The sequence below is a fragment of the Propithecus coquereli genome, unplaced genomic scaffold, assembly GCF_000956105.1.
Source record: "Propithecus coquereli isolate 6110/MARCELLA unplaced genomic scaffold, Pcoq_1.0 Scaffold295, whole genome shotgun sequence".
NCBI lineage: Eukaryota > Metazoa > Chordata > Mammalia > Primates > Indriidae > Propithecus > Propithecus coquereli.
Window position 1 is genome coordinate 2131112 of NW_012148563.1, and position 23139 is coordinate 2154250.

At 46.0% G+C, this 23139-nt stretch overlaps 1 protein-coding gene across 1 annotated transcript in view; it reads right to left on the reverse strand.

Moving 5' to 3' along the window:
• Positions 1–23139, reverse strand: part of IQCA1 (IQ motif containing with AAA domain 1) — a 176208-nt gene that overhangs the window by 16405 nt on the left and 136664 nt on the right. Inside the window, 2 exon segments of the mRNA XM_012648831.1 lie at positions 13560–13759; positions 19590–19697. Coding sequence (XP_012504285.1) covers positions 13560–13759; positions 19590–19697 — 308 coding nt within the window.

The window sequence follows — 23139 nt, forward strand, 5'->3', positions numbered from 1 at the left end:
TCGAGGACAAACACTCTGCTCTAGGACCCTGGGCCTCCACTCGCTTTGGCTTGAAAGAAGCCCGTAGTTTTCTGCTGAATGGGGAACTGAGCCACGAGTTTTAATTGCAGCCTCTCGCCGTCCCCAGGTCGATTCAAGTTTGCTTACCACGAGGAAGACCGTTTCAGCACAGGGGCCGCACGACGCTATTTGTTCAACTCGGTTTGGCTGTGCCTTTGTGGCTGCGGCTCCCCCCGGAAGGCGGCTCCGAGCCCCTCCAGGCGAGCAGGGCCTCGCCACTGAGCTGGGATGGGACTTACCGTGGGCCCGTGAATAATTGCCACGCACCTAACAATCTCTTCAAAGCACCCCCATGATAGCAAAGTTCAGGTATTTCTGCAACAATTTGTGCTTTGTGTGAAATTGTGACAGATGAAAGCCACAGCGATACGGTGTTATGTACTCTTATTTTTACATTTCTTGAAACATCATTAAGGCAGCAGGCATGATGTTTAAACCAAGACAGGCATTCAGCGAGCGGTGGACACATCACTGGGAACACCGCGGCTGTGCCGTTTCCCCGTGTTCTGTGTGAAGAGGCAAGTTGGGCTATAAAGCAGATTACACACCTTCAAAGACAAAAGTGGACGCTGATGGAGCTTGATCCTTCTGCTGGTCCAACACCTGGGCTGGCTGCATTCACATCCCCACACACAGGACGTTCAGAGAGCAAACAGTAGTAGCCAAGCCCTGTTTGGTAGGTGTTATATTTTAGACCCAGAGCCACAGAGTTCAAGAATCGAGAATCCCAAATTTTAACCCCGGGCACGTGGAGTGATCACAGCAGTTAGCGGTGGGCAGGCGTGTGCCAGGCATTGCCACTTGCTTTGCACCCGGCATCACACGGCGTCGGGGCCAGCACGCGCCCAGCACCACCTCCTCCCCGAGGGCTTCATGTGTGAGCATGTGCATTCTCATCCCAGCCCTATGGAGTGGGCATCACTGTCATCATCCCTGTTTACAGATGGGGAGGCCAAAGACATTGAGTGAGGGCCTGGCTCACGCACCTACACAGTGGCAGAAGCAGGACTCAAGGCCAGGCTGATGGCTACGGAGCCAGTGCTGGAAGCAGAGGCCACGCCCATGGCTTCTCTCTCTACTCTTCCCCACAGGTGTGCGGGCCAGCCCTGTGCCTGTGCTCCAGAGGTGACAGGACCAAGGCCCCGAGAGACCAGTAATTGGCTGAGTTAAGACCCAAGCCCTTATCTTTGGATCCCACAGGCCTTGCCCTCTTCCTTCATGGGACATCCCTGCTCCTACGTCAGACCTGTGCACCGGACCTTCCACCCCTAGTCCCACCGAATTTGCGAGTGGCCTGCATTTGTGAGTGCCTTATTTTGGCCTTGCCACTGGGAGTTTATTTTTTGGCACCAGAATCTGAATAGATATTGACTCTTTCCTGGTTGTAGATCACTGGAGAAAAAGACTAATAAATTCAATCGGATTTGGCAGTAATGGATTCAAACAATTTTTGTTGTACCTGCCCCTGCCCTGCACACAGTGGTCTCATTTCTCCAGCCCCCAAGCACGTGTTCTGGAATTTGGAGAAACGACACCGCCTGGTTCTGTTGCCCCCTGGCTGGGGTGCGTTTCCCACGGCTTCCGGGCTGGGGCCGTCACTGCTCAGGCAGGTGGGCCCTGCCCCTCTCATGTCCCCCCGGCCTAGCAGAGGGCTCCAAATCTCCAATCAATACATAGATTATTCGCTATGACATCTGATAGTGAAATTGAGAAGCTGTTACATTTAAAATCCTAGCTAGATGACTGCTAGGACACCAGGCGCGGCCACTGGCCCTGAGCTTCCATCGATGGGACGGATGGGATGCCGCGGATGAAGGAGCTCTCCCTCTCCGCTGCTCTCTCCCTCATCTTTGACTTGTTTATTTAATAAAGTCAGCTCTCTGGTAGGTCAAAGCAACGTATTAAGTGGTTCTCCGGCTGAATACACTTTTCTTCAGAGAAAGCTTGGGTACGCAATGCAGACTGAAAGGGCTCTCAAGTTCTGGTCTCTGTCCAGGAGGAAATCCAGGCTGGAGAAATCCAAGAGGAATGCAGGGCCTGCTCCAGGGCCTTGGGGATGGAGCTCGCTTCGTTCATGGAGCTGATCCATGCTGACCTTGGCTGGCACTAACCCTCTGCTGGAGTGGCGAGGACAGGAAGAGGAATGGGTGGGCCTGTCCCTGCAAGGTCACCTGCAACCAGGAAACCAAGCGAAATGCAGCCCAGCCAGAGGGCAATGGTACCAGGTAGTGTTGGCAACAACACGTGCTTGGAATTTGGAGATAAGAGACTGCTGGGTGTGGGCCAGCCGCAGGTGAGTGAGGAGGGAGCGTTGGACCACCCAGATAAGGAAGCAGCCTCTTTCCTTCCTCAGCAGTTCACTGGTTCTCATTAGGGTTCCAGGGAGCTTTGACAACTACAATGTCGGGGTCCCAGCCCTGGAGATTCCGTCGAAGGATCAGCTGAAGGCACGTGGTCCAAGGAACCACAGCAAGCGGTCGAGGCATCAGCAGTGTTTGAAGCTCCCAGGTGCTGCTGAAATACAGCCAAGGTCAGAGGCCTGCGCCCAGAGGCACAGGTTTCTGCTGTGAGCCCGCTTAGACACGCACGCCCACATTTTGGCCTTGATGGGGGTTCCCCAGGACCCTGTCCTGGTTTCTCCGCACCCTCTCAGTGCAGCCCTCAGGCTGAGCTCGTCCACTCTCGTGGCTTCAGGTGGCTTGCATGTGCTGGTGACACCCAAAGTCACGTCTGGAGCTCCGGGCTGCATCCTCCCCAGAGTTTCACATCCTTACGTGGAGCCGGTCCTGGAAGCCTCAGAACACAACAGCGCCAAGGCTGAGCTCCCCTCCCGTCCCCTCTGTCCTGCCTCCTGCAGGTTCCGGATGTGACCCCCTCCTACCCAAGGTGGAGACTTGGAGCTGCCTCCGTTGCACCCCCACACCCACCAAGCCCAGAGTCTGTTCTCTGCACCACCTACTCCCTCTCAACTCCGACGAGGCCCCCATTCTCTCGGCTCCTTAGTGTCAGCCCCTGACTTCCTACCAGCAGGACCCGGCACTGCCGTCGGGATCGAGCTCAGGGGCCGGGGGCGGCGCAGGAACCATTGTTCACTAAAAGCTATTTTGAGTCAAAAGCTTCCCTACTTCTAGCCTCCAAAGTAAAGAGGAACATGAGATTCTGTACGTAAAATGTTTCAAGCTTAGAAATAAGATAATTTGTAATAACAAAGGCAAAATCTTATTCCTTTCAATGTCTCTTAAAAACTGAACTGAAACCAATGGAAAAGCAGTTATCACATAAAACGGTCGTCTCTGGTCTTAGCTCGGGTGTGTGTCTGCCACTGCGGCGGGTCAGGCCTCTCCTGTGTCCCTTGGCAGCCACGGCTTTTCCATAGTTTCCACTGGGCCCCTCTATTTTCTCAACCCAGCGTCTCCTAACAGGAATCGCAGGTGCGAGTGCCAAGTATGTCAGCGTTCCTTTCCTCGTCTGCTTTTAACCAAGTAAGCTACGCAGGTGGACTCGAAACACAGGACTCTCCTTGGAATAACTTTGAGACCGACAGTCTTATTTCTAGCACCTGATCTAGGCTGTTGTGCAACACTGGCCGCGGCATCCTGTTGAATGCGAAAGTTGATGACTGTGTGCTCCTTCAGAACTGCTGGGGGAAGGCCACACTTCCTGTATTTTAAACTCACGCTGTGACAGATACCTTTCCCAGGACGATCACCTGCTCTGGGGCCACACAGGGCTGTGGGGATGATGCCGCTTGGAAGGGCTTGATTATTATCAAACACAACAGAAGACATTTCCCAAGAGTGTTCTTTGATGATGATAATGAACAGCCAGCTTTGGTTTGCAAACTGCGTTGACTTCCGTGACACCACGTCCACTCTCACTGGCCACGTGCCACGTGCCACGTGCCGTGACAAGCACGCCCCAGGGCATCTCCCCTTGTACAGATGGGGCCGCTGAGAGAGCACCATCCTGAAGCCAGGAGGGGATGGAGGGGCAGAAGGGAGCAGCCAGCGGTGGCCAGTGCTTGCCAGAGGTTTGGTAATGGGGAGGTCGCTGGTGGCCTTGGCAGGGAGTGAAGGGGACAGAGCAAGACAGGGAGCGTTCTTTCAGAAAGATGGGCAGATGGCGAGCTCTCGGCAGCAGGTGTGCTCCAGGGTGGGGGTCAGGGCAGGGAGGAGACTGGAGAAGGCCGGGATGGGAGGGTAGGTGGGGGAGGACCACCTTGGAGGGAGAAAGGCTTCCTTGCAACACATCGGAGGGTGCACAGGTGAGACGAGAGACATTTGCAGATGAGTCACGCAAATATGTCTACTGGAATAAGGTCTTTTCTCACAGTGATGGGAAAAACAGCATTCTTAGTAAAAATTCATAATATACAGACAGCATAAACAACAGCTTTTCTACCTCTGTCTAGAATCAGTGGTCAAACATTTCGTATCTTTACAGACCCTTTGGTCATCCACAGATTTAATGTGGGATTGTTCCGCAGGCTCTGCTTTACGGACGGATTTGCTCCCTTACTGCGAAATCCACTTTCCAACGTGATTGTAACATGAAGCACCAAGATTTATGCTTCGACTTCCCAGTTTTGAACATTTAGATGGTTTCCGCCTTTTACTACACCATCGAGAAGTTAGATGGGCACTTCGGGCACGTGGCTGAGAATTTCCTTAGAACGACATGGCCAGAGAGAAGCTTCCAGGTCACAGGGCCTGGACTCTCGTCACGTTCTTACGCATGTTCCCACGCCGCGCCCCCGAAGTGCTGTCTGTTTACGCTCCCTCTGGAGATGAATGGTCTGATTTTCCACACTTTTCTCCTTGACAATGATTAACAATAAATAACCCTTTGCCAATTTGCTAATGAAAAATGGTATCCTTTGCTCTTTTAATTTTCATTTAGCTATGAAAAGGCTTCATTTAAATTACCCACAGATAGTGTGAGGTCATGGGCAATTAAGTGTAATTAATTCATAATTGAACTTTCCAGAAGTCCTACAGGATGGTTTACTGCAGTTGCCAGCAGAGGGCTCTTCAGTCCCATCGAATATCACTATGAGTTTTTTGTTTTGTGTCAATTATGGAACAAAGACAAATTTCCATCGATTTGTGCTTTTTCCAATTCCTGGACGTTCTAGCAAATGATCGAAGACTTCTCCACCGTATGCATTTGCGGATTTGATCTTCGTATTCTCCAGAGAAACACGGTCAAACATGCACCGTCAGAACGAGGTTCTCGGGCTTTGATGGTTCAACAGCTGAAACCTGTTTGTGTCCTGGTGTGCTTGGGTTACTACTACGATCTGCCCAAATGACCCCTGGGAGCTTTGGAAGTTCTCTCTGAAAGGGTTCTGTTTTCCTGCAGGGAGAACTGCAAGGAAAAAACAGCTGCTGTTGTTTTCAGCGATTGTGTCTCAGTTTACCAACCCCAAAAGGACCACCCATTCATTTGCTCACACATATGTACGGAGCCTCTGAGAGCTGCGTGGTAGGGGGCAGGGGACACTGGAGCTGGAGGCGTGGTCCCTGCCTGTGGCGTGCAGCTTCCGGTGGCTGCTTGGGCGTCGCTGAGCAGCCAGGAAGCCGCCGGGGAGGAGCTGCCTTGCTGGGAGGTTTGCAGGGGTGTGGGTGACTGGGGAGGGCCTCACCTTCCCTTTCTGTGGTTACTTGGATTCTGTTTGAACACTTGACATGTGAAGACATTTTGGTCTGCATTTTCACTATTTTAAAATTATATTTTAAATTTCTACTTGCTCATGTTATCTTTCACGTAGTTGTGGAGGTGACTTCCAGCCCTCACTGGAGGTTAGCTGGGTGTGGACTGTCAGTGATGACCAAGAGCAGAGCACAGGTGTGCTAGAATCAGGAGCTGGCTGCGCTGACCTGGGCAGAGTGGAAGGTAAACTGAGGCAGAGGGGAGGGCCAGAAAGGAGCTGGGAATGCAGGACTCCGTGGGAAGGACAGCATGTGACTCTGACAGCAAACGTGTTTGTGTAGGGGGGTGGGGGACAGTGGCCAGCGCTAGGAACAGGAACGTGTTGATGCAATTGTTGACTGTCCAGACTGCATTCGAGGGGAAGGTGTCTGGATGGTGACAGCCGTCAGGCTGACAAACCATCTGAACTTTCCTCCTGAAGCCCCTTCTCTTCCCAGCCCAGTCCCAATGACACTGGGGCTAATGAAATCACGCCACGTTGCAGTGACTCTGGGACAACTTGGAGAACTGCAGAGTACTGCCTGTGTGCACAGCTTCCCAAGGCACATTTTAGCCACATTTAAGGCACCCCCCACCCCCCCCGACCATGCCCTCCAGGTGTTTCCAGGTTGGCTAAAGATTCTTTAATGCCTATGGCAGTAAACCCTAGTCCGAGGCTGTCCCCATCACCGCAATGCAATGCAGAACACCTGCAGATGCCGCTCTATGTTTACGGTGATTTACAGCCCACAGAATGTTTTCACTTACCCTACTGCCAGATACCACCCGGGCATCCCAGTCTGACACCCTCCCTCCCTGGGCGCTCGCTGGTTAAACGTCATCCTCCCAGGACTGATGCTGATGTTCCAGACCGTGGAAGCAAAGGCAGAGGCCTCGTTAGCCATGCGAGGCCTGCACCCCCACCCCTACACCCTTGACGGACTGTGGACTTGGGGATAACAACGTGTCAATGTACCTCCATCAACTGTAGCACAGCCTTAGCCCTGCTCCCCTGCACCCTCACCCTGGTCTTGCCCTCCATGGCCAGGTCACCATGCAGGGGGAACAAGAGGAGAACCCAAGGACCTCCAGCGGAAGAGAGGACAGGCTCTCAGTGCACAGGTGAAGCGCTCCCTCTGCTCCAGCCTCCTACCCTGCCCTCGGCCCTGGCCTTCCCCTGCCTTTCCAACAAGGGGTCTGGAGGGTTGGGGCCATACTTCCTGGGAAGAGGAGTGCCCAGAAGGGCATTCAGGAGGACACGGGATCCTGGGGGTGCACACCAAGAGGACTGAATAACTTCCAAACGCTTCACCTGCTTGCACTGGGACGTTCCCAAGCTGAGACTTTGGCGCGGGAGTGGCCTTGCCTTTGAGTTGCTATGAAGGCACAACCTCCTACAGGGTGGGGTGCGAGGAGCCTATGCTCCCCCCCCCGCTCCCCCCCCCCCCCCCCGCTAGCTTAAATCCAGATTTCAGCCCTGTAGTTCTTTTGTATTTTTGGTCAGATTCAGCACTTTGAGTCTCAGTTTTCCTATCTGTAAAATGGAAACGTTAATTTCTACCTCATCCAGGCTTTGGCACAATTGAAAGGGAAAAATGTGTAAAATTCTTAGCGTGCGCCTAACTTCTCAATAAGCTTCATCTTTATGAGGGGCCAACAAAAGCCCTTCCTGCTTTTCTGTCTCCTGACTTATTGTTATAAAAACTTGACGATACTGGTACCTGGGGCGAGTTGCGGGGCAACAGCCCTGCCTTAAAATTTCTTTTGCCCAGGAAATGCTTATTAAATATCCATCATTTGTCAAATATTTCTTACTTGGTTAGACAAATACATTTCTAGTGTTTCCAAGAGATGTATATTATTTTCTACGTATAGCTTTAGTGGCATAGAGAATTTGAAATAACAGCGGTTTACTTGAACAAAAAACATATTTCTTAAAGGAAACACTTCCCCTCCTCCCTCAGTTGGTATTCTATTAGAGTTACTATGTGTAAAATGAAGAAATCCTCCAAAAATAATGGTCACAAAATGGTTCTGAATTTACGGTTGTGAAACAAATCAGGGACTCATTTTCCTGGTGTGTTTTCGGGGCACTACAGGGGAAGCAAATGCCACCAGCCAGACGTGAAATTATGAGCAGTTTCGAACAGTTGCCCTATTTCCTCGCTAGAGATTAATTCAGTCACAGGATTCTTCATGAGAAGACTCGATGGGCAATCAGGACCTTCTGTTATTTCATCTTCTCCAGCAAATGCCACGGCCCGCATTGTGCGGCACTCAGGCCATGGCCTGTGTCCTGTGCCTCACTTAACTCAGCAACACGCCCCCGCTTCCCGCCGCTGACTTACCAGCGCAAGCATGATGTCCCACTTGCCTTCGGTTAATTAAAAGCAAACACCTCTTTGCAATGCAGATAGCTGCGCTGTCAGTCATGCCGGGACACGGTGGCCTCACGGCACACGATTTTTTAATTGAATGACTCCCACTCCTGAGACCTCTGGGTTTTTCATTAATCAGTTATATATACAATAAAGGTGAAGCTTAATGAGGTGTGTGTCAGGCACTCTGACACGAAGCGGCTTAGGTGGATAAATGCGCTGTTCCACATTTTAATAATTTGACACCCAGCATTTTGTGGTCCACATAATGTCAGTTTATGATAATTCTAATAAATGCAAAGATTGCTTATCTGATATCAAGACAAAACCTCTCAGCAGCAGAAACAAATAATTTCCTAGAGTGAGAACATAATGATCATGCCATTGCTGTGCCTTGGATTCTCATCAGGAGCTGCTAAGCCACGTGGTGAGGAGGAAACGAGGTTCTTAATTCAGCCCTGCTTCACGCGGGGGCTGCAGAGTGCAGTAATGAAAGTGGAGGCTTTGGACCAGACCACGTGAGGTCATATCACAGTATTACAACAAAGGAAAATTACTTAAATGCCTTGTGCCTCAGTTTCCTTATCAGTTAAGTGGATATAATGATAGTACCTACTTCACAGGGTTGTTGTGAAGATTGAATAAGCTAATACACAGTGATGTATAGAAAGGTCTGGGATATAGAATTGCTTGCAAACTACTAATATTTTTATATTTTCGTGCTTCTGTTATTTGACAATATCAAGTGTCAACAAAATTTGATGCTTAGAATGAACAAATTTAGGTGTTCTTTTGGGCAAGAGCATGAGCTTATTTTACTGTTCCTCTGAAGAACTTAGTGCTTAGAGCTTGGCGATTAAGCATGTGGAGGCCACAGTCAGGCTGCCTGGCTTCAAATTCCAGCTCACCTTCCAACACTGACTAACCTCAGAAGTGTGCACGCCTGGGGGAAGGTTCCAGGAAGCTCAGTGAAATGCAATTGCTGGAAAATTAAAAGAACTGAGCACATACCCCACCTACTGCCAAGTTAGAGGAGTTTGGGAAACAGATTTTCCACTGAAACCTTGAAGTAAAGACCATGTCCCAGGACTAAGGGATTTGCCTTGGACTAAGGACAAAGTCAAAGCAAAACAGAAAACAAAGCCTCTGAAAATTTAAGCTGATCAGCCAGCAATTTAATTGTCTGTTGGAACAAAGCCCAGCTTGCTTCAGAGTCTGTACCACATAGCATCCACAAAGTCTAACATGTAATAAAAAATTATTAATCATGTGAAGGAACAAAAAAATGTGACACATGGTCAAGGAAAAAGCAGTCAAATAGAAATAGGTCCCATGATGACTAAGTATTGGAGTTAGCACATAAGAACATAAGGCAATTATCAAGTTCGAAGATTTCAAGGAAAAGATGGTCATATTAAACAAACAGATGGGAAACTACAGCAGAGAAATGAACACCAATATTGGTAAGTGAATGTAAATTCTAGAACTGAAAAGCAAAATATCAGAAATAAAATTCACAAGATGGGTTTAATAGCCGATTGGAAATGGCAGAAGAAAGGGTGGGTAAACTTGACTGCAGATTAGCATCCAGTGTGGGAACTGCAGAGAACAAAACCTCAGTGACTTGTGTGAACAATATCACACAGTCAAACATGCATGTAACTGAAGCCTCAGAAGAAGAGGAGAGAGAGAATGAAGTAAAAAAATTTGAGAAAATAATCACAAAATATCCCCAAATTTGTTTTAAAACATATTTTTACAGATTCAGTGAGCACAGTGAACCACAAGTAGTATAAATAAACAAATGAGAATGCTTATGTATGTTGTAGTCAAACAGAAAAACTGAAATGAAGAGAAAATCTTATAACCTTTCAGAGAATAATGATACATTACACACAGAAATAAATAATTCAAAATTTGATAACTTTTCATCAGAAATGATAGTCAGAAGATGATGGAATAATATCTTTAAAATGCCAAAAAAATAAGTCAATTCGTAATTCTATAGCCAGCAACAATATCCTTCAAAAATGGAGGCAATGTAAAGAAACTTTAAAGATAAATGAAATGAAGGCTAAGAAATCTGTTTCCAGCAGACCTGCACTAAAAGAAATGCTAAAGGAAATTCTTCAGCTGAAAGAAATGACAGCAGGTGGAAACTTGAACTGAGAGAAACAGAAGTACTGAAAATAGTAAATATATGGGTATGTGTAAAAGGCTGTATTTCTCTTTTAATTTTTTAAAAAGACAAATGACTGTTAAATGCAAAAATAGCATTCTATTGTGTTTATAACATTTCTAGATGTAAAATGTATGATCATAAAAACATGAAGGACAGAGGATAATAAATGGGTTATATTGTTGCGAGCTTCTCTTATTTTATGTAAAATGGTATATTACCTTTACATAGACAGTGATAAATTAAGAATGACTATTGTAATCCATAGAATGACCACTAAAAATAAAAAAAGAGGTATTGCTAAAACCAAAAGAAGGCAGGAAAAGAGAAATAGAATTTAAAAAAAGAAATGGGACAGATGAAGAACAAATAGCAAGATGAGTAGTGGACCTAACCCAACCATGTAAATAATTGAATTTAATATACATGAAGGAAACACTCCAATTAAACACCATATATTATCAGATTGAATAAAGAAGCAAAACCCAACCATTCGCTATCCACAAGAAAAGCACTTTAACTAGGAAGACATAGATACATTGAAAATAAAAGACATTTCATAATGATAAAATAATCAGGAAGAAAGACATAATAATGCTAATGTGAATGCATCTCAAAGCAGTGCTTCAACATATGAAACAAGTGACAGAACTTAAAGGAGGAAATATAGAAATCCACATAGCTGGAGGTTTTAACACCACCTTTCAGAAATTGATGGAGCAATTAGACAAGAAAAAATCAGTAAGAAAATGAAAAGGCGAGTCGGAATGAGAGAAAACATTTGCAATGCATGTGTCTGACAAAGACTAGTAGCCAGAATCCATTGATATAAAAAGTGCTCTTACAAATCACAAGACCAACAATCCAATGAAAGTAGGCAAATGACCAGAACACACATTTCAAACAAGAAGTTATGCAAGGGCTGGGCATGGTGGCTCACGCCTGTAATCCTAGCACTCTGGGGGGCCGAGGCGGGCGGATTGTTTGAGCTCAGGAGTTCGAGACCAGCCTGAGCAAGAGCGAGACCCCGTCTCTACCAAAAATAGAAAGAAATTAATTGGTCAGCTAAAAATATATAGAAAAAATTAGCCGGGCATGGTGGCGCATGCCTGTAGTCCCAGCTACTCGGGAGGCTGAGGCAGTAGGATTGCTTGAGCCCAGGAGTGTGAGGTTGTTGTGAGCTAGGCTGACGCCACGGCACTCTAGCCCGGGCAACAAAGTGAGACTCTATCTCAAAAAAAAAAAAAAAAAAAAAAAAAGTTATGCAAAGACCAAAAAGTACATGAAAATGGTGGTTACATAGTTGTATACAGTTTTCAAAGCTCATGAAAATGTACACTTTAAGATCGGTGTATCTCATTGTATGTAAGTTTTGCCTTACTAAAAATATTACAGGAGAAAAAAGAAGAGAAGGGCCTGAGTTTGAATCCCAGCTCAGCCACGGGATCTCGGTGGCCTCCGGCCAGTTACTTAACTGCAGAGCCCAGCTTCTATATCTGTAAGACAAAGGCAGGGAGGGACTCTCCGTGGGCTGTTGTGAAATTAAACACAACAACAGAAGATGAGAAACGCCTAAGGCACTCTGGAAAGCTAACGGCCTTTCTTTGTGCCCTACCTGCCTTCCTCCTCTTCTGCCTCCCAACTCTTTAAAAGTCTAAGAAATTTTGAAATACTAAAAAATATTGAATTAACCATTGAATCAACCAATGAAACCAGTGATCCAGTGAAAAAAGTACAGTTGAGCCGCGAAGGGTTGGAGCTGCACAGGTGCACTTGTATGTGGATTTTCCTCCACCCCTGCCACCCCTGAGACAGCAAGACCAACCCCTCCTCCTCCTCCTCTGCCCACTCAACGTGAAGACGAGGATGAAGACCTTTACAATGATCCACTTCCACTTAAATATATTTTCTCTTCCTTATGATTCTCTTAGTAACATATTCTTTTCTTTTCTCTAGTTTACTTTATCGTAAGGATAGAGTATATAATACATATGACATACAAAATATGTGTTAATTGACTATGTTATTGGTAAGGCTTTCGGTCAATAGTAGGCTATTAGTAGTTAAGTTTTTGGGGGAGTCAAAAATTATACTTGGATTTTCGACTATGTGGAGGGTCAGTGCCCCACCCCTGCATCGTTCAAGGGTGAATTGTAGGTAAATGACTTGAACGGACATTTCAACAACGAAGTTACACAATGACCGAAATGCACGAAAACAGTGGTCACGCACTTGTATACTCCACAGACTCCTCTGCGTATTCCTCCATCACAGGCAGGGAGAAAAGGAGAGTGGGAATGGGAGTGTCCTAAGTCGTCACAGCGGGAGGGACCACGTGGCTACGGGAAGAAATCCCGCTGCTGTCACTTCCTCATTTCTGGCATATTAGCATGATGCTGAAAAGGGACCATTCCCATCAGCTTATCATTCCTATAAACCATTTCGTTTGTAAGCACCTCCCGTGCTTTACAGCCCCTTAGAAAGCAGACAGAGCCAATGTCTAGCTGCAAGTATAGGACAGTGTTTGCAGCCATGTGGGTTTTGATATAGCAAAAGCCGGCATTCTAGCAATTAAAGTGAATTGACTATCATAAGGATAACCTTGAGGTCGTCAACCAGATAAAAATTAAATTCTGTAAAGTCTTAATATTAAATATAAAATATCCTCTATCAAAGTTCTTTAAAACTCATTCATTTTGGTGATGGTAAAATGGAGACCCAGAGAAGTTAAGAGCTTGGCTAAAATCACAGAGCTGGGTAGTGGGTTCAGCCTTTAAGGACACCTGTCTCCGACCCTGTGATCGTGTGTATTTACATTGCTGCAGGCTTCTCCGTCACACCCGTGCCAGGGGTACACAGAGCGCAGGACCGTAGCTGGGCAATGTACGCATTGTGAGAAAGAATACCAAAATTTCAAATAACTCTGCCTGATGCCAATTATTAAAGCAAGGTGGGTTGAAAAAAGAAATTGTGGACTTAATTTTCAATAAGACGTGCAAGCATTTCAGGAAGGATTTTTGTGGCAGAAGGAGGGTGATCTGGATGGCACAGTAGGGTGTGTTATGCAAAGAAAGAAGCTGTGTCAAATTGTTGCATGTTCAGCCAGATGCAATAATGAAGTAATTTACAGAAGGCTACAATGGGGAAGCTTAAGAGAAACGTGCTTGTCAGCCTAAAAAATTATCTGCAGGATTTAAAAATGTAATTTGCAAGAGGGAGGAGAATTGGAAACCAAGAAATGTAATAAGTACCTTGAAGACCACATGCAGCATCATTTGGAGGCCACTTTTGCCAGGGTATTTCCCTGCAATGTTACGTGAGGACAAGTTGAAGAGGTTGGCTCCCGTTTCGGTACAGATGGCATGGACCAGCATTTTCTTCCCTACCCCGGATGGCCCGACCAACAGCAGCGATTTCACCAAGGGGGCTTTTGCATGCACTGCTGCAGAACCTGAGAAAGGCAGAGGCAAAGGCTCTAATATCCTGCCGAGAGAATCGGTTTTTCTCAGCCTGGGGTATCTCAAGGCCATTCCTGCATTGCGCGACCCCAGTTTCCGCAACAGTGATAAATGAGTGGAAAGCGTTTCAAACCAGAGGCACGCCTCCACCGCCTCCACCGCAGCTGGCTTGCGACACCTTTAATTTGCACGTCAGGGCTCTTGGTGGAGCCACAGGGTCTCAGTACCCTCTTTCCCGCCCCACACCAATATTTCCCCCAACCTCATAATTTTAAAGTGCATTCCTGCCATAGCTTATCCCCAGCTTTTTTTTTTTTTGGAGGGGTTTTCTCTGCCTGTCAGCGACAGCACTAAATTCTTTGTAAGCTTGGGAAGGGGAACATGGAGACACAGACAGTTAACGTTGGCTGAGACGTGTTCATTTCCCTGAAACCCTCTTTTTAGCATTTAGCCATTGTTATGAGATGGAGGGGAAGACCATGCTCTGGGGGGCAGAAACCGGATTGTTCTCCCGTCCTGGTTCCTAGCTGGCCAGGAGCGGCAGAGTTAATCTGACACTCGGTAATAAAGTGACTTGAATTATTGCAGTCATTCGGAGGTTCATGCCTCCTGTTCTCAACCACCCTGTCAATTTCCTTGGCGCCCAGGAGGGGCCTCAGGCCTGCGTGTTCTCCATCGTAGGACACAGGCAGAGCAGATTAGGCACTAAGTGATTATGAAGCGAGTGGAATTAAATCCCGAAAAGGTTGAAACTGAAACCTATCATGCCAATGTGCTTTTGGTCCCTACTGGGCTCTTTTTGATCAGCTCTAAATAGGTCAATATAATTGTGATCACGCTTTCCTTTTGTAATTGAAAAGACTTTGGAAACTTAAGTGATTGTTAGAAACATAATTTTTATGGTTATCTACCATTCTCCACATAAACTTGGAAAATTGTTTTGAGCAAGTTCTCTTTAAAACATAATTACACGAGCACGTGTTTTTTGGTTAGGGAGGGATAAAGGCATGTAATGTGACAAAGGAGATACTCTTCTCCACAATGGAAGAAAGAGATGCCATTTTCTCCTCGTCCGTTCAGCACGGGGTATTGGAGGCTGCTGTGTGCATGGCCCTGGCTGGGGGCCGTGCTGAGGGGGCAGTTCAAATATAGAAAAGATGCAGGATTTGCTGTCGAGGGTTTATGGCCAGAAGTGGAGCTAAGACATGAGTCGATATAGCTAGAATGGGAGGCAAACAGGGCCAAGATCTCTGAGAGCTGCAGAGTGTTCAGAAAAGAGACTAATTGCAGGCAGAGGGGGCCTCTGAGCCGGCCTCTGAGCAGGGGGCAGGAGGGGAGCAGCAGCGGAGGGGGTGTGGGCAGGCTCCAGGTAGGCGCGCAGTGATGCGGGCCCACAATGGGAGACGAGGCTGCTACGGGGGTGCAGTAAGGTGGCAGGAGACAGCCAGGGGTGGGGAGGGAGGTTGGTGGATCGCAGGGTGTCCAGGGTGTTGGCCGAAACGGGATCTGGGAGAGGTTCCCGGGAGACAGGAGGAGAACAGCGCTGAGAATCCCAGGGAGAGGCAGCAGGAGGGAAGAGGAGCAAGGCAGGCGAGAAGGAGACCCAGGAGAAAGCCGGGTAGGCACACAGGGAAGTGGCCTCCCAGAGGACGGAGGTGGTCACCAAGGTCGCTCATAGAGGTGCAGAGGGTAGTCCAGGAGGGGGAAGGCGGGTAGAGGGCTGGGAGCCAGCAGGACACATGGGCCCCAGCATCCGCAACTTGGCCCGCACCTGTCCTAGAGTCACCGAGAGACACAGCACCCTTTCAGCTCTCGTGCCTAAGGCTGTTCGACTTTCAGAGGATTAAAAGAGTAACACGGAGGCCAGCATTCTCTGTCCTGAACCAGCGTTGCCTCTTCCTAACCCCGTGACTCTGAGGAAGGTCCTCTGCATCCCAGAACAGCGCCCACCTGGATGGGTTCTGGTGGGAGATTAATGGTGCCTGTGAAACCTCCGAGGATGGGCCTTCTGCTCAGCGAGTGTCCCTTCTCTTCCCTTCCTCCCTGATCTTCAGGGGCAGTAACATTTCCAGGAGGGGGGTGAGCGCTGGCCACACACTTCCTGGGCTTTCTCTTACCTACCAAGGGGGCTTTGGAGACTAATCCGTAGTCCCGGGAGCCCAGGATGCACGGGTGTCTCCTGGCTAGGGGTGGACAGTGGCCGCGTGAAGATGTTCTCAAGGTCCTCTGCTGAGTGGCTGGGTTTGTTAGTCTGGGCAGTGGCCACCACTGTGGTGACCTGAACAGTCTGGGCCAAAAACATTCCTCTCTGCAACAGGATGCTATTTTAACGCATGACATTTAAATTAAGCACCCAGCAGCTTACCTGTGGACATACTTCATCTGCCCAACTTATTTATGCATTCCAAACACACGACCCAAAATCTGTCATGAGAACAAACGCCCTAGCTAGCTCTACTCCGGAGGACTCCTCAAGGACAAAGGGAGGGTCCAGGTGAGGTGCCTCCTGGGGGCGCTTTGGTGATGTTTTCAAAGCCAGCTTGGACAGCTCGTATACCTTGTATCCAAGAGCCCAGGTAACCTAATACTCTCATTTGTTAGGAAGTCCCTTAAAAACTTGTTGACTCTTGGAGCTTTCTGCTACTCTGCCTTCCATGGTACTATGATGGGGTTTGAGGTCTAATCTATTTATTTTATTTACATTGACTTCACAAATATTACATATTTATTTTGTTGACCCCAAATTATGTTGCCTCTGAAATATGGTATACTTATCTGTACTATATAATATAAATTTTATTATTATATATTATTATATAAAACATGTGTATTATTATATGTATAATATATATAAAATTTGTGTTGACCTCAAATTCCATTTACTACTTATGATATTAAATTAGAAGAAGAATTAGCTATTTCTTGCCAATAGGCTTAAGCTTAAGTTCTTATTTAAGTCAAAGTGGAACAGCATTGTAAGTGCTTGAACTACTCCCATCTCTTTTTATTTTATCTTGTCTATTTATTTTTTGAGATAGGGTCTCACTCTGTTGCCCAGGCTGGAGTGCAGTGATGCCATCATATTATAGGGACCTCCAAATTCCAGGCTCAAGTGATCCTCCTAGCTCATCTCTTGAGTAGCTAGGATGACAGGTGTGTACCACCATACCTGGCTAATTTAAAATTTTTTTTTTTTAAATTTCAGAATATTACTTGGGTACAAATGTTTTGGTTACATGAATTGCTTTTGCACAGTTTGAATCAAAGTTATAAGTGTGCCCATCACCCAGAAAGTGTGCATTATACCCGTTAGGTGTGAACTTTCCCATATCCTCCTCCTCTCCCCCCACTTGGTTTCCATTTAGTTTTACTTCCATACGTACACATAAGTGTTGAATGATTAGTTCAGATTTAATAGTGGGTACATGTGGTGTTTGTTTTTCAATTTTTGCAAAACTTCACTTAGAAGAATGGTCTCTAGCTCCATCCAGGTTTTTACAAAAGGTATTAGTTCACCATTTTTTTTATGGCTGAGTAGTACTCCGTGGTATACATATACCACATTTTATTAGTCCACTCATGTATTGATGGGCGCTTGGGTTGATTCTACATCTTTGATTGTGAATTATGCTGTAACAAACATTTGAGTCCAAGTGTTTTTTTGATAAAATGACTTTTTTTCCTTTGGGTAAATCTCCAGTAGTGGGATTGCTGGATCAAATGATAGGTCTATTTTTAGTTCTTTGGGGTACCTCCATAAATTCAGCAAAGTCTCAGGTTACAAAATCAATGTACAGAAATCAGTAGCATTCACATATGCCAACAATAGTCAAGCTGACAATCAAATCAAAGAATCAATACTTTTCACAATAGCAACAAAGAAAATAAAATACCTAGGAATATATTTCACCAAGGGGGTGAAAGACCTCTACAGGGAGCACTATGAAACATTGAGGAGAAATCGCAGATGATGTAAACAAATGGAAAAACATATCATCCTCAGGAATTGGCAGAATCAACATTGTTAAAATGTCTATGCTACCCAAAGTGATTTACAGATTCAATGCAATCCTCATTAAAATACCAATGTCATTTTTCACGGATCTAGAAAAAATAGTTCTATGCTTCCTATGGAACCAGAAAAGACCCCAAATATCCAAAGCAACCTTAAGCAAAAAGAACAAATATGGAGGCATCACTTTACCAGACTTTAAGCTATACTACAAGGCTATAGTAACCAAAACAGCATGGTACTGGCACAAAAACAGAGACATAGACCTACGGATCAGAACAGAGAACCCAGATATAAAACCATCCTCATATTGCCATCTGATATTTGACAAAGCAGACAAATACATACACTGAGGGAAAGAATCTCTATAAGATAAATGGTGCTGGGAGAATTGGATAGCCACATGTAGAAGACAGAAACAGGATCTGCACCTTTCATCACTCATGAAAATTAATTCATGATGGATAATAGGCTTAAACCTAAGTCATGAAACTATAAGAATTCTAGAAGAAAATGTTGGAAAAACTCTTATAGACATCAGCCCAGGCAAAGAATTTATGAAAAAGACCTCAAAGGCAATCACAGCAAAAACAAAAATTAACAAATGGGACCTGATTAAATTAAAAAGCTTTTGCAGAGCCAAGGAAATAATCAATAGAGCAAATAGACAACCTACAGAATGAGAGAAAATATTTGCATGCTATACATCCAATAAAGGGGTGATAACCAGAATCTGCAAAGAACTCAAGCAAATCGGCAAGAAAAAAAATCAAATAACCCCATAAAAATGTGGGCAAAATACATGAACAGAAGCTTTTCAAAAGAAGATAGACTAATGGTCAATAAACATATGAAAAAATGTTGCACATCTCCAATCATCAGGGAAATGCAAATCAAAACCACAATGAGATATTACCTAACCCCAGTGAGAATGGCTTTTATCAAAAACTTCCAAAACAACAGATGCTGGCGTGGTATGGAGAGAAAGGAACACTTACACACTGCAGGTGGGACTGCAAACGAGTAAAAAAGGTTTTGTAGAGGCAGGGTAGTCTCGAACTCCTGGCCTCAAGCAATCCTCCTGTGTAGGCCTCCCAAAGTGCTGGGATTATATATGTGAGCCACTGCACAGGCCCCATTTCATTTTAAAGCGAATTAAACAAACAAAATGTGATTTCTATTTCAGAATTGTGAGGGCACAGGCCAGCTGGAGTTGCTGTCCTCGCCCCAGGTGATTCAGCCTTTAATTCACAGGTCAAAGCCATAAAAAACCAAAGTGAGGGAGAGCAGCCCACCTTTCCTGCATCACTTGGTGCACCGCAGAGCTCTGCTGCATCTGTATGTGAAATCACAAGTGAACCTCAGTTAGCAGTGAGGGTGGATTTCAGTGAGAACTGACAGAGCCTTAAAGGTGATCCTTTAGATCCATGAAATACACTTTCACTGACTCCTGAAAGGCCACGTCTGCTTAGGACCTAGTACTAGAAGCTTGTGCGTAAAAGGCAAGTGGAAACCCTAGCGCTTTTTCTAATCTGATGAATTTTAATTGCAGGTACTTGCTGTGCCTGTTATCTCTCCAGCTCATTACCTGTAAGTCCTTCAGCCCAGGACTGTTAAACAGGCACCCGGAGATGGCGGAAGTGTGCTCCCCGGTGGTACCTTTGTGTGCTTGTGGATGACTATCGAAGTGACACTGCTCACTCAGAATTCCTGATAGGAAAAGTTAAGCTGTCATGCACCTTTGGTGACAAACAGGAAGCGGTGTGTGCGTGCCTGCAGAAAAGGCACCCCAGTGCGTGTGGAGTCTTTACCTAACGGCAAGATTCCGTACAACGTGATGAGCTGTCTGACATCCAGCAGGGAAGGCATGGGTTCTATGGATACCTGGCGAAGAGTCGTCCCCAGGTAGCTGTACTCACCTGGAGAGAAAAGAAACAGAGGATGAGTTAGTGGGAAACGATTCTGGTCTGAGCTGTATAATTTTGGCACTTGCAAAATTATCACAGAATACACATTTAACATTTCATAGTAAATCTAGTCATATTAGGGAGAATGATAAAGAACACGTCTTTTCTCAGATAAAGGTTAGAAGAAAAACCATTGAGGCAAGAAACCATTGCTATCCTAGCTGTAGGAAACTGGGAATTAGGTTGACTATTACGTTAACCTCCTAACATTTTTAAAAATAACATTTGAATATTGAGTTATGTGAAATGGGACAAAGTTCTCAAATGAGGGACATGCAAAGAACGCTAAAATACAGTGAGTTTTGCTTTATTTATATTCCAAGAGATTATGTATAACATTTGCACAAACTTTAAAAATAAATGATTTAAGATGGACGTGGAATTTGCATTGGAGCAGCGTAAATCTGAATCTGAAATACAGTCGTGAAAGGAAGGGTATGAGTCTAATTTAGGATAAACAGAAACATCTCTTTTTGAGGGTAATATTAATTTACATTTTTATCATTTTTAAAGGATTACCAAAGGAATAATACAGAAATAAATCTTTACAGGTTTAATTAGAAGATATCAAAGGGCTTAATTGTAACTAGTCATAAATCTGAAGTGTTATTTTCTAACTAATTTAGATAAGGTCACCAAGAAAATTAGTTTGGCTGTCTCCATTTGTCATGACGATGGACCTTTACATGCTCATATGATTCTCCCTTGATTTGAATCTGAATCTGGAGTAAAAATATTCGATGAATGAATTACAGAGTCTTGATTTTTTTTCCCTGATGCTTTCTTCCCGTAGCAAGTCCTGACCTTGCAGAGCTTTGAATGTGATGTACGTATGACAAGTACACACATTTATGTGTGTGTGAAATACTGAAAATACAAAAAGCTTTTAAGTATTTTCAAACGCTAAGAAAATGAGGGTTAAAATTCAGACAATGATCACTGTTTTGTTGTGGGGCACAGGCTTTCCGAGTCTCCACGTGAAAAAAAAGAGTCCTTGGCAAGGACAATGGGTATTGGTTGGGAGAATGAGTGATAATGAAAGCTTTCATTACGGCTTCAGATACCACACTTTTTAATGAGCAGGTAATAAATAGAAGAGTGGTTAATTTAGCCTCCACTAGAATAGAAAGAGATCCTGCAGCAACCGTTAAACGCAGCGTTCGTTGCAGTAAACATGCCAGTAGAGGTGATATGAAAGTGACTCCAATTTTCCTGCTTATGTAAACCCACATTAATATCCAGATGTACCATATTTTCTAGAACCTAACAGATTTTATTTAAACAAATTATATTCAGTTGAATTAGTGGGTGTTGGTTCCAACAGAGTGAAGGGCACAACTAGCCCGGGCTGTTTGCTAAGTTCCGAGACTCGGTCTGAAAGGACGTTACTGTGTTTGCTGCTGCCCGCGTGGAAGCCATTCCCCTCCTCATCCACTCGTTCGGAGCCCAGAAAGTTCAGGATTCCCTGCACAGACACCAGATCTTCCACAGGGAGGGAAGAAGAAAACGGTGTTGAGAAAGGCATTTGAGCAGAGGGCAGGGAAGAGGGCTAGGGAGCCTAGAACGATGGGAAGAACACAGAACAGGGAGCGTGTAAGGGGTTCAGTTGTGCCCCTTACGATGGCTGTGAAAGTGTGCCCAGCATCTCAGAATGAGACCTTCTTTAGAAATGGGGTTGCTGCAGATGTATTTAGTTAAGATAGGTTCATTAGGGTGGGCCCTAAATCCAGCAGGACAGGTGTCTCCATACAAAGGGGGAATTTGGGCACAGAAGCGGCAGGCACAGCGGGAGAACACCACGTGAAGATGAAGGCAGAGACGGGGGTGCTTCCACGCCAAGACACACCAAGGCTGCCAGCAAACCGCAGCAGCGGAGGAGAGGCCTGGGACGGCCCTCGGAAGGAACAGTCCTGTCTACACCTTGATTTTGCACTTGTGGCCTCCAGAACTGTGTGCCCATCAATCTCCATTGTTTGAGCTACTCAGTTTGTGGCACCTGTTATGGCAGCCCCAGAAAACTAATACAGAATGAGTGAAATAATTAAAGAGAATAAGAACCTAAGAATACGATTAAAAAGTAATGAGAAATAAAAAATATTTGAGAAATAAAGATGAGATCGCCCTCTTATATTTCCATTCTACACCACACGGCCTTAAAAAGAGAGTGAAGAATGGAGCCATCTATAAGAAATACCAGCTTCTGAAATGAGTTACGGAACGACCAGGGGTGCCAGGACCGGGGGGAGGGGCATGAGAGTAGACACGATCCTTGGCCGCTGGGCCTCCCAGAGGGACTGCATGTGGCACAGTCTCCTGCCACAGGACAGTGGCCCAATGCTCCATAGTTAAAGTCCAGGCGTACTAACTTGGTCACAAAGTTTTCCGGAGATGTTGAAGGGTTACCTTCATGTCTGACGCAGCCTAGCCAGCTTCCAGAAAGGTGTAACTGTCCCAGCTACCCAAGGGAGAGATTACTACAGGTTAACTTTTTGCTGCAACAGCTCTGCCGAGACTATGTATGTGTGAGGGTGTGCGTCTATCCCAAAGCTTCAGACATTTTTCATATGCAAAAATGTAAGTAATATCTTCTAGGACTGGATTTTTGGGAAGCTGTGGAATCTTCCAACCTTTAGAGCGGGCTATGAATACTGAGGAAAATGGGAATAACACCAACTGTGGGCTGGGTCAGTGTTTCAACCAAGCACAGCAGTTACTGAGCATGGGTGTGGCAGGCTAATTTAGGGATACTGATTTGTGTTTGTTCTCCCGGTATTTTCCCCTCTCTGCCGTGCTTCATGCCTCTGTGACACGGACGGGGAGGAAGGTATGTGGAGGCACCGCGGAGTCAGCACTCTGTCCTCTTCGTGGCAAACCCCGAGCCAGGCAGGGCTGGGTGACAGCCGCACCAGCAGGACTGTGGCAGGAGCAATAGCTGATGGCTGTGCAAGCGTGGCCTGCAGCGCTCTGTCTCATGACTCGTTTCATGTTCACAGCGAGTCAGTCAGCAGTTATTACCCCATCCTATAACAGTGGAAACCGAGGCACAGAGAGATGAAGTAAAGGACCAGTGTCTGGGAGGGAGGCCGCTGCAGGAGGCAGGCAGACTCCCCTCGCCTGGGGACAGGGAGCTGGTCAGAGGGTCCCTGAGCTGTGGGCATTCAGACCCCTGCCCTGGTGGCATCCAGCGCCCAGAGCACCTCAGCAGCACCCTGATCCTGCCTGGGAACTGGGAACCTCGCTGTCGCCTAGGGCTGGGGTGGGGCCACTAAGAAAGGCCAAGTTTCAATAACCTTGGTAGTTTAGGGGTTGTGAAGCCAAATTAAGGTGATTTAAAGAAAATAAGGAAATGTGCTATTTCTTGCACAGTTGAAATTGTGGCAGGAGCTTGCAACTG